General features: G+C 36.5%; 1 protein-coding gene across 4 annotated transcripts in view; it reads right to left on the bottom strand.

Moving 5' to 3' along the window:
• Positions 1-1,127: 1,127 nt before the first annotated feature.
• LOC150083310 (uncharacterized protein C2orf42 homolog) overlaps positions 1,128-17,789 on the bottom strand; it is a 191,033-nt gene continuing 174,371 nt past the window's right edge. For 3 of the 4 annotated variants that reach the window (XM_090377168.1, XM_090377167.1, XM_090377170.1), the window contains 2 exons: positions 7,130-7,292; positions 1,128-1,331 (listed from right to left, as the gene is read on the bottom strand). In XM_090377168.1, the coding sequence (XP_090233294.1) occupies positions 1,147-1,331; positions 7,130-7,292 (348 nt within the window). In that variant the 3' untranslated portion in view covers positions 1,128-1,146. Of the gene's footprint in view, positions 1,332-7,121; positions 7,293-17,789 lie in introns of all 4 variants that reach the window. The other variant, XM_090377169.1, reaches the window with a different exon arrangement.

The raw sequence follows: 17,789 nt of genomic DNA, 5'->3' as shown, positions 1-17,789 counted from the left end.
ATTGTTGCTGAACTTTACAGAAGATTTAAGGTCATTTATCAACAGAGAAAACTGGAGAACAACTCTACAATACAGAAAAAAAAAAACAGGTCTAAATTATAAGATATTACCTAAAAAAATGGCAAAAAAAAAAAGCTGAGCCTGAAGCACCAGCAGCAAGAAGACATTCAGCAATGTTTATCAAAAATTGGTGATGATTTCTTGGAAAATTAAAGTATGGATGATTCCAAAATCATACCCACAATGAAAATGGATATTAAATATGAAAATGAATATCTAAATATGAAAAAGAGTTGAATGAAATCCAGGGCCAAAAATTTCTCATGCAGCTGCCAAAAATTCTCTCGATACAGCTTTACATTACATCAAACAATAGCCTAATCCACAATGGTGTGATGTTTATAAAAAAATAAGTAGAGGATTATCTACATGTCACATTTCATCATTTAAACATTACTGATTTTATGTAACTGAATGTATATGTATGTTTTAAATGAAAATAAAATTTTTTATAATTCTCTGCCATAAAAGAGTTTCTACTGTATATAGTTGTAAATATCATAATGGCATTTTATTCGATTATTTAATATCTGAATAACAACTGCATGCTATTCAAAATATCTTCCAAATTATTCAGATATATTTCAAATTGAAGTAAAATGAATAATTGTGTTTGCTAATGATTAAGTAATTTTTTAAAAAAATATAATAGGCAGTCTAAATATACAAATGTTACTGTACATATGGAATAAAAGCAGAGCCAAATTTTCACATAATTCTTCTGTTAATTACAGAAATAAAGGAATTAAAAAAGTATTTACAGTCTTTTTTCTAAACAGCTGTGTGTTTTTTACATAAAATAGCTTTTGTAAAAATTAAAGTAAATCATATTTTATACAGGTTGAAGTTGCCATTCTCAAAATGTATGGCATCTTATGACAGAATGCATACCTAAATTTTTATATGAAACCAATTGCAATAGTCTGCTTTTAAGATGCAGCAATGCATGATTTTTTTTTCTAATATGGAGAGAGAGAGAGAGAGAGAGAGAGAGAGAGAGAGAGAGAGAGAGAGAGAGAGAGAGAGAGAGAGAGAGAGAGAGAGAGAGAGAGAGAGAGAAGAAAAAAAAAAATAAAAAAAAAAATGTCATGCCTGAATCTGCTGAATATGTATTACACGTTGTGAGGGAGGGCGATGTTCCACATGGCCATTTCTCTGGTGACCATACTCAAATTTAATGCGTAGCTCTCCAATGTGGGACTTTGGAAGAATATCTGGAATCCATTCAATGATAAAAGGCGTGGGTTCTTTCTGTTCTGGAGACAGCGTACCTAAGGAAAAATAGGGGGCAAAAAAAAAAAAAAAAAAAAAAACATGGAGCGCAAGAAATAAAATTAGAAATATCGATATATATCAATACCCTACAATATTTATATATACTGAACAGTTTTAGTACTGATTATTTTTTTACCTAATGCTAATTAAAGGTAATCAACTGCTAAACATAGTCAAGTGAACCGATTTATAAATTTTGCATAAAGATTTTTAAATCAGCACATGAATTTAAAGTTCCAAATTCTACTGCTGTCTTAATCTATTGTTAGTCATTTCAACCAAACCCTTATAAAAATACTTAGCAGAAAAAAAAAAAAAAAAAAAATTCTGATGCCGACTATAACTTCAAGCACCTTTCAAGAACATTCAGAAAAATGGGTCAGTAACAATAGATTCAATTAAAAATTTGACTTCTGGAAAAAATGACTAACCACACCCTTGACTGAAGAGTGTGGCAAAATAAACAAAAATAAAGAAACCTTACTTTCTGTTATAATGGTATGGTTTTATAATAATAAAGCCATACATAAAAAGTTTATTTATTTAAATAATGAAAATGGTTTATGAACCTTAAATAATGAGCATTTAAACCTGTATGGAGTGTAATCTGCATTTAACATCTTAAAGAATTACAGATTATTCTCAGACATTTCATGGTACTTCCTGTCCTTACAATACCATCAGCCTCGCATACTAAACTTTGTAAGGTATGTGAGGCTGATGGTATTGTAATGCTGATGCTGTAATACTCCTATAATTCTGTCCTTATGATACCATCAACCACAAATATCACCTTAGGACTGTGTCAAATGAGGTCTTGCAGGTGATAACAGTACTGCTTCTGCTAGATTTGATCTTAGTATGCAAATCAATGTGCTTCTATCTGCGGCGCAGACAGCTATATGAGCGGATATCAATTGAAATTCATTGTTTTTTTTTTTTTTGTTTGTTGTTGCCACATCGGCTTCTGTAGCCATAATGCACCTCCTAAAGTTTTTTGCATTTTACTGTGATCCAAGCCTGAGGCGGGATTCGAACCCGCGACCTTTGGGTTGCCAGGCAGGCACTTTACCAACCTGGCTAGCCTGGTCAGTGAAATTCACTGATGATGGTTATAATGAAGAGAGGAAACAATTGTGGACCCTTCTTATTGATCAGTGGCAAAACAGATGTAACTGCACCAAGGGTTTAATAACCAAAAAGTTTCTTCCAAGCATTAAACAGCTTGGGAAGGGTATGCAAAGTTGGTTTCAACCAAATCTATATTCAATGTACCTGCTTACAGGACATGGGTCCTTCTTTGGAAAATTAAATGATTTAGGTATTTCAGCACGTTCATCATGTACTTGTGGAGAAAGAGAAGACTGGGTACATCTTGTGTATAGGTGCCCCGATTACCAGGATCTACAAGAGGAATTGATTGATAGAGTACCCAGTGTGCAAACACTGACTTCTAGATGTGAGGCCCTTCTACTAAAGACAAGGGCAGACTTTAATGCTTTCCAAACTTTTGCTGTACAAGTTTTCAAGAGACAAGTTCTGCTGAAAATGGAGCAAGGACAATGCTGATAAAAAAATTAGCTGGTACCTCCATGGCACATCAAATTTTCTTGAGTGAAACGGATGTAGCACATTCATGTTTTTCGTGACTCAAGCTTATAGATGTAGAATGTTTCTGCCAGCTGCGGCAATCAAACCAGAAGAGGTGATTTAACCACAGATGATACTTGTGTAAAGCTCACATATTCTATTGTATCCTTTATGGAGATGAAAACCAACATCCTCTTCAGTAGTAAAGGACTATTTCTTCCTTAAAATGTGAACCATCAACATCATATTGAAAACAATTTCAACCATGCCGTGAAAGCTCCTATAACATTTTCTTGAATGATCCGTGCTGCATGAGTTGATCCTCTGGCTAAATCATACTGAAATTGTAATTCCCAGGTGTCACCAGTTCCTACAACGTGATGTCCTAAGGTGAGCTGTTTCATTTGTCGATCATTATATTATAGCAAGGGAGTTCCTTGTGCTATGGATGACAGCTGTGTGATGCGGTTCCAGAATACTGCAGGCATGAGCTTTGGCAGCTACTAGATAATCATGATTCAAGAGGACTAGTACAAATAGGCCAGACAAGCACCTAGTTAGCACAATGCTATTTCATCACTGAGTGCTCTTTCAAGGCGGAGTATTCGAGGACAGGTGCTTCCCTGAGTGGTATTTCAAGTCTGAGTACTCGATGAGGATAGGTGATTCAGGTTGTGCATTTCATCACTGATTGGTCGTTTAAGTCGGTGTACTGGACGAGTTGACTGGAAACGTCAACCTGTAACTAAGCATATTTCAATTCTTATGAAGATGATGCATTTGCAATAGATCTGTGTTCATCTTCTGGCTACAATTTACTGATGAAAATACTTTTCCGGCCAGACTGCAATTTACTTTGGAGAATACTTCCTTGGTGTGGAATTCAGCTTTCCGGGTAATATTTCATTTATTAAAAAGAGACTTTTCTTTCTCAGACTGGACATTACATTGAAATAATTGTATGCACTGACAGCAATTTTGCACTAGATACTTTCCGAAGCAGGGACTCAAAATTCATTTTATATGAACTGCAGCTCTTCAATGTCTTATACTTGTGTGGGAACATGAAGTGCAGAACTTCAATATCTTGTAATAGAGTGGGAATTAGTGATGTAAGTCTCTCAATATCTGTAGAGTATTGTGATTAGTGGCAGAGATGCCAGGAAAGCTGGCTGGGACAGCCTAATACAATAAAAATGCATGGGATGCATATAAAATTATTAGGTGACACAGAAGCCAATGGTATATATAAGCTAATCTGTAATCACATCACAAAGGAGGTTAGGCAAGCGAAGGTAGATATGAGAAATTTTTACCCAAGGGTGCAAAGAAAACCAGCAAAGACTTCTTTAATTATGTAAACTAGAATGGAGGGGATGAATCAGATTGTTCCACTTTATACTGATGGTTCAACTGTTGATGATCCTGCTCAGATAGCTGAAAAACAATGAATATTTTGCATCTACATTCACACATGAGGAATTGTGTAGGGAAGTGGAGGCCAGAAGTTAATCAAACTCTAACAGAGAGTTAAATGTTTTGTAATAAACGAGAGCAAAGTGGAGAAGAAATTGTTGAAGTTACACATAAGAATGGCACCTGGGGTGGATGGATTCTATGCAGTTATATTAAAGGAGGGAGCAAAGGAAGAAAGCAAACTCTTAGCCATAATATGAGAGCATCCTTGGATTCAGGGAAGGTCTCCACAGACTGGAGATGTGCAAATGTATCCTCAAATCATGAAGGGGGATCATAGGGTGACAAAAGTAATTACAGACCTGTTAGTTTAACTTCTGTTCTGGGGAAAATAATGGAGTCACTGGTTAAAGAAGCATTGCAGGATCATCTACACAAAGCTGCAGTTATAGTTTAGACAGCATGGGTTTGTTAAGTGGAAGTCTTGTCTGACCAATTTGATTGGATGCTACAATGTTGTCACAAAGGAACTGGATGCAAAAAATAATTTTGATATCATATACAGTGGCTTCCGGTTATTTGGACCACTGGTTAATTGGGGCAGCTGTGTATTTGGGACAAACCTTGAAGAACAGAACCCAATCAAGAAAAAAGTCAGGGTTTACTTTGCTTAATTGGGACAACATGCCATTTAATATTGGCAGGAGACCGCAGCACTCAAGACTATCCTACGATTGTCTCTGACCATACCACATTGTCCGGTCATATTTCTGGAGATCACAACCATAAAACAATTAGCAGTTTATTGGGCTTTTCTGTTAGTGCAATCTATTATAAACAGATGGTAAACTCAATCTTATTGAATTTGTGATAATACCGACACCTGGAATTCTGTGGGTTTTTAAGCTATTATGGTGAAATGTGTTTACACTTCTATGAAATCTTCAATCATATAAAAAAATAAAATTTCAGAATTTTTTCTTCATTCCTATTTTTTAAGCTTCGTAACTTGTTACTCCATACTCACTTGCGTGTATTGTGTTACTTGCGATTTGTGTGTGCCATGTGCTTTGTTATTGATTGCTTATCTTTTTTACTGTGTTAAATTTTAACCCCCACCCACAAATGTTAGTGAACAGAAATAACTAATTAGTATGTACATATTACAGTAGGTATTAATTAAGCTATGCATGCAAGCATAAATTTATTTTTATTTTGCTAACCTGTGGAAAATATTCTTTTGATTTTCACGTATCATTTAATTTTTTAATTGGTAAAGTAATAAAGTGTAAATATGTAATTAATATCTCTTTACTTTTATAGCCTGTAGATAATATTCCTCATATTTTCGCTAATTAGAATTGCTGTTTAGTAGAATTAAAATTCAATACATAAAACGTGATCAAAATGAAAAGCACTTACTACATATTGTATAGTGAATGGTACTTTACTATGGCGAGTCCATCGTAATGTGATTTGATCGTACAGAGACTCAATTGTAAAGCAGCAGTGGGGGGGGGGGACTGCATTTTTTACTATTTATGTGAAACTTCACATAATTGGGGCAGCCACTTAATTGGGCCAAAATGCACTATTCCCGATGTGTCCCAAATAACCGGAATCGACTGCACTTGGATTTCAGAAAGGCTTTTGATTGTTGCACATGGAGCATTGCTGTACAAATTAGAGCAGTATGGCATTAACGGAAAGTTGCTGCTATGGATAAACTTGACTTTCGACTGTTGGCATTCATGGCTAGCAGACAAGCTTTGTTGGTGCTCTTCATATCGATTACAAAGAATTATAGATAAGAGGGGATTAGTGCAGTAGAGGAGGATTTCAGAGGTTATTTAGTATAGTGTAAAGTTTATTTTGATGTTTTTTTTTTTTTTTTTTTGTAATAGTTTGATTTTTATAATATTACCATATGAAGCAAGAAAGCAAGCTTATTCAGCATCAGCCAAAAAAAAAACAAAAAAAAAATGCTCCCATTTCACCCCTCCATTCATTCCAAATACCTGTCCAGCTCAGCCTTAAATTTATTTAGGCTATCAACTTCCACAACAATAAAGGATGGAAGTCTGTTCCACCAACCAACTACCTGCTGCCTAAAGGCAAACTTCTGCACATCTATCCTACATCTATCTTTCCTCAATTTGAATTTATGTCCTCTCAGGTGATTATTCTGAGCAAGAGGAAGAATCCCATCAGCATTGAGCATGCTCAAACCATTCAAGGCTTTAACACCTCAATCAGATCACCTCACAGGTGCCTAGTCTCCAGACACTGTTATTTGCAAAACTTAAGCCTTTCTTCATAAGAGCAACCCTTTGTTTCATTCACTAATTTTGTTGCCCTTCTCTGTACTCGTTCCAACAGCTCTACATCCTTCTTAAAACGAGGCCTCCAGACCTGTATACAGTACTCAAGGCGTGGCCTGACCATTGCCTTATACAAGGGGATAATGACCTCCTGCTAGAAAAATTCCTGTATATCATTGACATAATAAAAAATCGGGATAATAAAAAAATTCTTTAACATGAAAAAACATGCACATATATTAAAATTAAATATATAAATAGGTACTGATTATGAAGAAATTATATTAATATAATACCTCTTGTGTTTGGGGTTTTCATAAAAAAAAATATATATATTCATATATATATAAAAAAATTTTTTTTTACACAGAAAATAAAAAATATTTATGAAGTAAAGTAAGAAATAAAAACTATTAAAAACTAAATACTACTCTGACTTAAAGAGTGAAAAGTACGTACATACATACCAACTTTCAAAAATGTTTTCAGTTCAAATGGTTTAATGAGTGGAGTATTTTCAGTTTTTCTAAAACTCTCTGCCAATACTTCCATTTCGTCTTTGGGAGGTTCACAAACATCATATGTGCCATCTCTGTTTTCTACAAAACTGCGCGTTATTTCCAGTGGCATCTATAAGTAAATATCTATCAATTTCAACTGTCCCATTAAACCATTGCAAGACTAACATTTATTAAAGAAAGAATAAATATAGAACAAATTGTATGAAATTTCCATCTCTTAATAAAACAGATTTAATTTTTTTGTAAAAATCACAGGTTTAAAAGAGAAGTTCTAAAATGTATTCATAATTAACTGTATTTCTTTAATTTAACTAAATTTGCATTTTTCACTGTCTATTAATAAGTTATTTTCTATATAAAACTTTATAACCATTTTTAGAATTCTAAATTACTTAGTCGGACTTCTGTTTAACGAACTCCTTTTATAGTGATTTTTTTTTTTTTTTTGAATTCCCCTTGGAAATTACATTTAAAATACAGCCAGGCCTCGCATAACATGACTTCGATTAACGCGATTTTCAGTTAACGCTATTTGAAAAATTATACCACTTGACACAATGCAAATTTCAGTTAACGCAATTTTTTTTTATTTGATGCGATAGTTGAAAAAGATTTGAATCGCACGTTAAGCTTACCGCGAGTAGTACGGTCAATTAACAAACATTTGCCTGTTGTCCTCCTCGGTGTGTTCCTTCAACCATTGGAAGAAGATGTGTTACTTGTTTGTCTCCTGCTAATAAAGTCAATGCACACTTGCATAAAAATTCAAATTTTTAAATGAGCCAAATGAAAATGTTACCGCGAAGGACATAACAGTAAAAGAATTAGATGAAATCTTTCGTATCGCATAGAACCTCAAACAAAAGGTTTGAGGTTCTCTGTGATATTTATTTCGTCAGAGCCCAGAGAAGATTGTTGTCGGCTATCGGAAATTGACTGATGAAAAGAGAAAGTCAACATTGTTCAAATATTTCTGCAACAGTCATTTCTTCATTGTGCATTTTATGTCAGAGGTTACCAAACTTTCTCGGTTCACGGCGCCCTTAGTGTCTCAGTTATTTTTTCAAGGTGCACCCAGACCAAAAGAAATACCTAACAGTTCCGTTTAGTAGTTAGGTCCAAACAACTTAATAAGAAATGTTGAAACTGTAAACTACCTCGAGCTAGTAGTTCGTGCAGTGTCCAACAGATGTCGAGTATCGCTGTGTTTTCCTCGAAAATTTAAAATATTCCGCGGTGCACAGTTTGGGAACCGCTGTTTTATGTAATAAACATTTAATTCCATAATTATTTTCATTATCTTTTACATTGTATACAGTTAAAAAGTTATTTAAATGGTATTTTTAAAATTCTTTATGGACATTCCAGAAGGTCAAGGACCAATTATAATTTTTCCTATTGATTATTATATTCGATTAACGCCTTTCCATTTTGCGCGATGCGCTTGCGGGACAAATTAATCGCGTTAGTCGAGGCCAGCCTGTAGTTTCCGTTGAACGAAGAAAATTTTCATATAACGAATTTAGGAAATTCGCTGCTAAGCAAGAATTGATTGAGCTAAAGGGATTCCCATTCTACAACTTAGTGGTACCTAGTAAAACCTATCCGACCACCTGTCCCACATACGGAGAAGTCGCGCTGGTCAACAGTGAGTAGATCAAGGGGTATTCCCAATGGTTCACCTTCTACTGCAATGGTGTCCAACCTTTTCTGTACAGGGGCCATATTCAAAGTTTCAATTCTTTCGGGGGCTTAGTCGGATCTCTGTTTAACAAGCTCCTTTTATAGCATTTTTTTGAATTCCCCTTGGAAACTACATTTAAAATAGTTTCCGTTGAACGAAGAAAATTTTCATATAACAAATTTAGGAAATTCGCTGCTAAGCAAGAATTGAGAGAGCTAAAGGGATTACCATTCTACAACTTAGTAGCACCTGGTAAAACCACCTGTCCCACATACGAAGTTGTGGGACAGGTGATCTACTCACTGATCTACTCACTGGTCAACAGTGAGTAGATTAGGGGGTATTCCCAATGGTTCACCTTCTACTGCAGTGATGTCCAACCTTTTCTATACAGGGGCCATATTCAAAGTTAAAATTCTTTCGGGGGCTGTACTGAGTGATTTGAGAAAAATTAGTGTGTTACATTTTCCATATCTTATTACATGTAAAAAGAAGTTTTTGTTTTCAGGCTATATATAAAAAATTCAAATTCCCAATACTTTTATGAGTAAAAAATCTATAACTAATTTAGTTTTATTTTTTAGATTTTATTAAAATTATAAAAATATGATTCTTTTGTTTAAAAAAAAAAAAAATACCTTACTTTTGCCTTTACTCATATAATTGAAAATTTACGACCTGAAAGGATCACTGCTTAAGATGAATATAAGGTGAATAAATAAAAATAACAATATACCTAAAATTGAAAATATTCGAAAATTTTATAAAGTACAATACACAATTACATTTACTAAACAAAACATTTAATGAAAACATTTTTTTGATAATTAGCAAAATTTAAAATACTGTTTTAATTCACTTTCCGCACAGGCCATAAGTTGGACACTGCTGTGAATTAACTGTAAGCGTCCCGTTTGAGAATTAGGAGAGAGTGATTTTCTTTTACCCCAACAAATAATCATCTGTTGTTTCGCGGAAGTGCTGACATTTTGGACAGTTTAAAAAAAAGAAAAAATTCAAATTTCAGAACTAGTGACAATATCGATGATGAGAGAAGGCAAATGAGGACAATGAAGGTATTTAACCTTCTAAACATGAAATGTTGGCATTTGGTGAAAATGGAGTTAAAAAATTGTCAATTAGGCTTCAGTTAAATGAAAGAGATACAATTCTTCCATTTCGGGAATACCTAATTGAAAAGACGGTTTCAGAAAAATTGAAGTGCATTTGATGAATGCTCTGAGTACGATACCAATTTCATCAAGTGAATGTGAATGAGGATTTTCACAAATGAATCTGATCGTCAGCCCGACCAGAGCTTCGTTGATGATAAAAAACAAATCTCTTCACTACTATTTCTTAATTAAAATTGTAAGCCCACCGCTGACATGCTTCAAAAACATCATTCAGCAACAGACATAAACAGTAAGAAAAGAAGTCGGCATAGTGTGTTGGATGAGAACTCAATAAAAATTTGGAATATTCTATAAAAACTTTATTATGATATTATTTTTACTAATTTTTCTTATTATTTTTGACTTATTTTTTTATATACTTGAATAATAAATTTATGCTTAATAAACAGTGTGTTAATATACTTAATTTGTTGTTCTTATTCCAAAAACATTACTATTAAGTAACAATACAAAGGGTACTAGGAAAGTTTTGCAATACAGCTTTGTTTATTTAATTTTTTCAAAGTAATTTCCTCTACATTCAATACACCTCTCCATCCTCCGAAACCAATCTTTAAACCAGTTCTGCCAAGTTTCACTAGGCAGTAAAGCACACTCGTTGTCCCAAGCCCATAGAAGGTCCTCATCACTGGAAAACCGCCTCCCTTTTAGCTTCATTTTCACATGCGGGAACAGTGCAAAGTCGCAGGGAGCAAGGTCTGGTCTGTAGGGAGGGTGCTCGAGAAGTTTCAGTCCTGTCGTGGTCAAATATTCGGTGCAGGCTTTGGCGCGGTGAGCTGGAGCATTTTCGTGATGGAGGTACCAGGTGTCCATTCTTGACTTTGGCCGCAGGTTCTTCATAGATCCAATGACTTTAGGCAGGCATTGTTCAGTATACCACTTCGCTGTGACTGTCTTCTGCGTGTCCAAAACGACACGTTCCACAATTCCACTCGATTTGAAAAATACAGCTATCATTTTCTTCTTTACAGATCAGGATTTTCTGACAATTACGGGTGTGTCGTCATCATCAAAGACCCAAACTTTGTTTTGAGCCTTGGTCGGCAGATCGTAATAGTACAGCCAAGTCTCGTCACCTGTCACGATGTTGTTCACATACCGAGATTGTCCCTTATCAAACTTTTTTAACATCTCCCGGCACCAAGTCACACGTCGTGTCATCTGCTCTTCAGTCAGTTGATGCGGCACCCAGAGAGAACAAAGTTTCTTCACGTGCAAATGATCTTGCAGAATCGAACGAATTGCTGGTGCATTTAGGCCCAAAGTATCCTCTATCTGTTGGTAGGTCACTCGCCTGTTTTCGTCAAGCATTTTCCTCACAGCAGTAACGTTTTCCTCCGTAACTGACGTTCGTGGCCTTCCCGGCCTCTCAGAATCCTCCAGAGTGAAATTTCCCCTTTGGAATTCTCTATACCACCTGAATATCATTGTACGATGTGGACAATCATCATCTAGTGCAAGAGTCATTCTTCTAAGCACTGGTCTATGGTTAAACCACGCACGAAATTATACCGCAAAACTGTCCTTATCTCATTTCGTGACCACAATGCCATCGCAAGCACTTTACACTCTCACTACTAATGAATAACTGAGCCCATCGACTTGGCGCGGCGGCTACTATGCACGTATGAACATGTCTCAACATGCAGCAACAAGCAGCTTCCTGTGATTCATTGTTGCGTCATATTGCAAAACTTTCCTAGTTCCCTTTGTATCAGGGAAATAATTTTTTCGAGTAACGTAATTTTCATGTCCTTTTAATTTTCAATTTTTCTTGACAGCCAAGAATGAGTACCGGCACCTATTTTTTTTTTTTACAAAAAAAAAAAGAAAAAAAAAGCACTATAAATAGATATATAAAATGGTACATTAAGTTTAATAATTATAAAATTTTACTGCCCAGCACTTTTCTTTTCTATTTTGTAATGAAAAATTATAAGTTCTTTAGACGTAGATTAATTCTGATTTACTTGTGCATCAATATGCACTGTACATATATGGGCACATAACCTATTTAAAAATTGTACATTCTTAACCAAATATATAAAGTGGGAAAGAAGTGATGAGCAATTATAAAGCAAAATAATTAGGCAATTAGTCTTCCATGATAACCTAATTCATACTAATGAATTAGATTATAATGGCAGTTTATAAGATTTCTTTGTCCTTTTTGTTAATGGGAGTCAAAAGTCCTAACAATATAAATATTAGAACTCTGAAATTGCAATATAACAAAGGCTGTTTTTTAAATTATGAAAATTAAGAGGGCTTTTGTGATTTCTCTTGTGTTATTCTGAACAGTAGAATTTAAATGGCCCAGAATATAGCCTTAATGCTCACAGGAGAATGAACTTAGTTTCTGTCATGAATTCTTTGATATTCAACTTATTCAAAACAAATGACATTGCATAAATAATAAATAATTATAAGACCTTGCTTAAAAGATGACAGCCTGCTTAAGGACTTACTGGTCATCATCAAAAAAAGCAGATGGTTCTCTTGGTGAGCATTACGAACACTAAATGTATGGACAGTTTTAAATCCTAGGTCAACTAACTGACGAGTTGACCTGATCAAATGAGAAAGCAAGTAAATCTCACAGTAAAGAATGAGTTCATTCTGTGGAAAGCACTAAGACATTAATGCTGTTATAAAAAAAAAAAAAAAAAAAAATGACGAGAAAGCCCATATATTTTTTATAACAAATAAATGTTGATAAAAAAAATTCAGTATTCTTTTAAAAACACATTATATACAGTCTGTCCCTAACATATGTAAGAGATAAGATCCGTTCCAAAACTTCTTACGTTAAGCTGAGTTTTATGTAACTCGGGAAACACTAATAAAATACTGCTACTATATCCCTGATATGCCAAAATTACAAAAACCACATAATAGACTCAGAATAATGAAGAAAAATAGTTAAATACCATACCAATTAAAAACTTTAAGAACAGCAGTGAAGTAGTACTGCTTTCACTTATCTCTTAGGCAACACCCATGATAATGGTCAAAATGAAATTTTCTGTAAAGAACTTCACAGGGTTAAGTTACAAGAGATGCTGTCACACCTTATGATATGCAAATGAAGCACGTACTACATGATGATAGTTTGATACTAAGTCATTGAAAATGGTAGGACAACGTGAATTTCAACTTCACCACAATAATCCAACATGTATAACAAATATTACATAGATATGCCAGACAAGGTATGCTCGCTACCTGGGAGTCTAAAATGCTGATGGAACTGATATTCAGGTGATAGCCAAGTGGTGGACCCAATTCAGGTGGACCCAATTTCGGTGAAGTCCAGACAGTCTGTGACAGCCAAATCCTCTGTTGCACCTTCACGATGATGGAACTGTTAGTAATCCTGGGTATAACCCCCCCCCCCCTGTGCAAACATACTGTGGGTAACCACCCAGATGTGAACCAACGTAAGCAGGGGTTGAGGTGTGAAACCCACACTACATGGAGGAATGCTGCCCCTCTGTGTTACCAGGCAATACTAGGTGGTAGATGACTCAAGTGGTGCAATACCACCACTTTGCTTATTGGAGGCTTGAAGTGGTGGAACCCATGTATAACAAATATTACATAGATATGCCAGACAAGGTATGCTCGCTACCTGGGAGTCTAAAATGCTGATGGAACTGATATTCAGGTGACAGCCAAGTGGTGGACCCAATTCAGGTGACAGCCAAGTGGTGGACCCAATTCAGGTGGACCCAATTTCGGTGAAGTCCAGACAGTCTGTGACAGCCAAATCCTCTGTTGCACCTTCACGATGATGGAACTGTTAGTAATCCTGGGTATAACCCCCCCCCCCCGTGCAAACATACTGTGGGTAACCACCCAGATGTGAACCAACGTAAGCAGGGGTTGAGGTGTGAAACCCACACTACATGGAGGAATGCTGCCCCACTGTGTTACCAGGCAATACTAGGTGGTAGATGACTCATCAACTGGTGCAATACCACCACTTTGCTTATTGGAGGCTTGAAGTGGTGGAACCCATGTTTAGTCTCCAGAGCTAAGTTCCGGTCAACCCTTCCATCATGCAGTATTGCCTGATGTCTTTTGAGGTTATGATAATGGCGAGATCCAAACTTCCTTACATTGAGGGTACAGCTCTAAAAAAGTGTTCGCAGACCTGCCGCTAATTAGTACACCGGACAAAACCTATTGGTAACTCTCTAGGAGGCTTCTGGATCAGCTAGTGTATAATCTTGCTACCTCTACTCAGCCAGATAGTGACTGGAGGGAGTCAGAGTAGTGTGTATGCGGGGGCATTGTAGAGGCCCCATTATATCAAAGATTTGGGTATATTCTTACCATGTGTACACCATATCCAAAAATTTCATTAGTTCATACAGCATGTCCCTCCCCCCACTTTTCTTACTATTGAATACACCATGTAAATGAATGTCAAAACTAAAAGAACAAGCTTATCTGCAAAAATATCTAAACTTCCCAAACACTTCCTAGTTCATTTCACAAATATACTGTGGTCTCAATTCTAATCTCAACGATGTTCATTTTCACTTACAGTCTGCCAAACACAATGTACTTTTTTTGACAGAATCTCAGTTATCAGTTGATTCAACCATTGCTTATCTTAGTTGCCCAAATTATTCACTGTACGATTCCTTTCACCTCAAAGGTGGTACCTGTGCATATGTCGATTCCAATATTCCCTGTCAGAGACTTGGCAATTTGGAATCTCCTCTTTTCGATGTTTCTAGCTTAAAATCTCTCTACCTCATTGTGTCAAATTCATCTGTTTGTGTTAGCATTAGTAGAGTCATATGATGCAAGAAAGCAAGCTTATGCAGCGTCAGCCAGGAAAAAAAAACAAAACAAAACAAAAAACTCCCACCCCTCCGTTTGTTCGAAATACCTGTCCAGCTGAGCCTTAAATTTATTTATACTATCAACTTCCACCAACCAACTACCTGCTGGCTAAAGTCAAATTTCCGCACATCTATCCTACATCTGTCTTTCCTCAATTTGAATTTATGCCCTCTCAGGTGATTATTCTGAGCAAGAGGCAGAATTCCATCAGCACTGAGCTTGCTCAAACCATTCAAGGCTTTATACACCTCTATTAGATCACCTCGCCAGTGCCTAGTCTCCAGACAATGTAATTTGCAAAACTTAAGCCTTTCTTCGTAAGAGCAACCCTTTGTTCCATTCACTAATCTTGTTGCCCTTCTCTGTACTCGTCCCAGCAGCTCTACATCCTTCTTGAAATGAGGCCTCCAGACCTGTATACAATACTCAAGGTGTGGCCTGACCATTGCCTTATACAAGGGAATAATCACCTCCTTATCCCTGCTAGAAAAATTCCTGTATATCATTGACAAGACACCACTTCATATCTGCCTGCACAATTACCCCCACGTCCTTTTCATTCTCTACCACTGTCAGTGTAGTACCACAGTGCTGATATGTTGCTCTGGGGTTGCTGTTTCCATTATGTAGTACTTTACATTTGTCAATGTTAAACTTCATTTGCCACCTCTCAGCCCATCTGCTCAACCTTTCCAGATCCTGTTGCAGCGGCATAGCGTCAGTAGTGTCCTTACTAACCCTGCCAACTTTAACTTGGACATTAAGCTTGATATACCATCATCAATATTATTTATAAATACAGAAAACAATAATGGACCCAACACTGAACCCTGAGGGACTCCACTGATAACATTAGTCCACGATGAGCAGTGTCCATTGATTACCACTCTCTGTCTTATCCCCCTCAACCATAGCCCCTTTATCCATAGCATCAATTTGCCTCCAATGCCACACTGCTCCAATTTGTGCAGCAGTCTTCCATTTGTAACAGTATCAAAAGCATTTCTTAGATACAAGTATATAATGTCAAAGTTATTCCCTGCATCATAGTATCCAATAAAATTGGTCAGGCAAGACTTCCCCTTAATAAAACCATGCTGTGTCCGAGCTATAACTGAAGTCTTGTCTAGATGATCCTGCAGTGCTTCTTTAACCAGTGACTCCATTAATTTTCCTGGAACAGAAGTTAAATTCACAGGTCTATAATTACTTGTGTCAGCCTTTGATCCTCCTTTGTGAATTGTCACATCTGCACATCTCCAGTCAATGGGTACCTCCCCTGAGTCCAAGGAAGCTCTCATAATTATGGCTAAGGGTTTGTTTACTTCCTTTGCTGCCTCCTTTAATATAACTGGATAGATCCCATCCACCCCTTTCTTGTGTTTATTTTCAACAATTTCTCCTACACTTTACTCTCAGTTATTACAAGATTATCTAGCTTACTGCCCGAGTTAAATACACCTCTGGCATTCCCCTTGCTGAATAACTCGTCATGTGTGAATGCAAAATATTCATTTAGTTTGTTAGCTACCTGAGCAGGATCATCAACAGTTGAACCATCGATATCAAGTGGACCAATCTGATTCATCCCCATCCATCTAGAGTTTACGTAAGTAAAGAATTCTTTGCTGTTTTTCTTTGCATCCCTTGCCAAAGATTTCTCGTAATCTGCTTTCACCCGCCTAACCTCCTTTGTAACTTGGTTACAGATCAACTTATATCTATCATAGGCTTCTGTGTCATGTGTTAATTTATATGTATCTCATGCATTTTTTTTTCTCTGCCATGTGTCTCATTAGTTCATCTGACATCCATTTAGGCCTAAACCTTGAACAATATTTCTTAGTTGGTATGTAAAGCCTAGTAGTTTCCAAGATAAGTTCTTTGAATGCTTCCCATTTTGAATTTGCTGTTGGTAACATCATCAGTTGGTCCCACTGTATAGAATTTAAATACTGTCTCAGACCATCGTAGTCCAGATGATCCTACAGTGCTTCTTTAACCAATGACTCCATTCGAGGTGAGCGGACGTACTTAGTCAGGGCTCCTCAGTTAAGTGGTTTACTTTTGGATCTTCTTCTTTAATGCTGCTGAATGGCGTTTGCGACTTCGTTTTGATATTGTTCTCTGTCTAGCGCTGCGTGTAGAATTTGTGCTGTTGTCATGTGAAGCCAGGTGTTGATGTTATCTAGCCATGCCATTTTCGGTCTGCCTGGGCGTTTCTTGCCTTCGATCTTTCCCTCCAGGATGAGTGGTAGTAGGTGATATTTTTGTTGGTTCCTAGCGATGTGACCTAGGTATTTGCATTTCCTGCTGATGATGGTTTTGAGCAGGTCCCGTTCCGTGTGCATGTCCCGCAGGACCTGTGCGTTGGTTATCTTGGCTGTCCATGGAATTTTCAGCATTCTTCGGTAGAGCCACATTTCGAAGGCCTGGAGCTTTTTTGTAGTGGCTGATGTTAGAGTCCAGGTTTCTACACCGTAGAGCAGTATTGGCCAGATGTAGCATTTCAATGTGCGTAATTTGAGCATGATGTTCAAGCTTCTGTCGGTGAGGAGGGTTCTCCATTTGGTGAACGCCTGCCTGGCTTGTTCAATTCTGCTTTCGATTTCGGCCTCATGGTTCAGCTGGTCATCAATGAGTACTCCGAGATACTTGAAGCGGTGTATTTGCTCTAATTTTTCATTGTTTAGTTTGATTGTGATTTTGCTTGCAGTCCTGCTGACCTTCATCACCTTTGTTTTCTTTTTGTTGATTCGTAGCCCCCATGCTTGGCTTTCTATGTCCACTTCGTTCAAGATGGTCTGTCAAGATGGTACTTTTGGATAGTGATTTTAAATATATGATTTATTTAGATATTGTTGGAGTA

The sequence above is a fragment of the Mastigoproctus giganteus genome, chromosome 7 (assembly GCF_048544385.1).
Source record: "Mastigoproctus giganteus isolate SK-2022 chromosome 7, ASM4854438v1, whole genome shotgun sequence".
In the NCBI taxonomy this organism is placed as follows: Eukaryota; Metazoa; Arthropoda; class Arachnida; order Uropygi; family Thelyphonidae; genus Mastigoproctus; species Mastigoproctus giganteus.
Note: the sequence above shows the minus strand (reverse complement) of the source record. Positions and strands in the feature narration are given on the sequence as shown.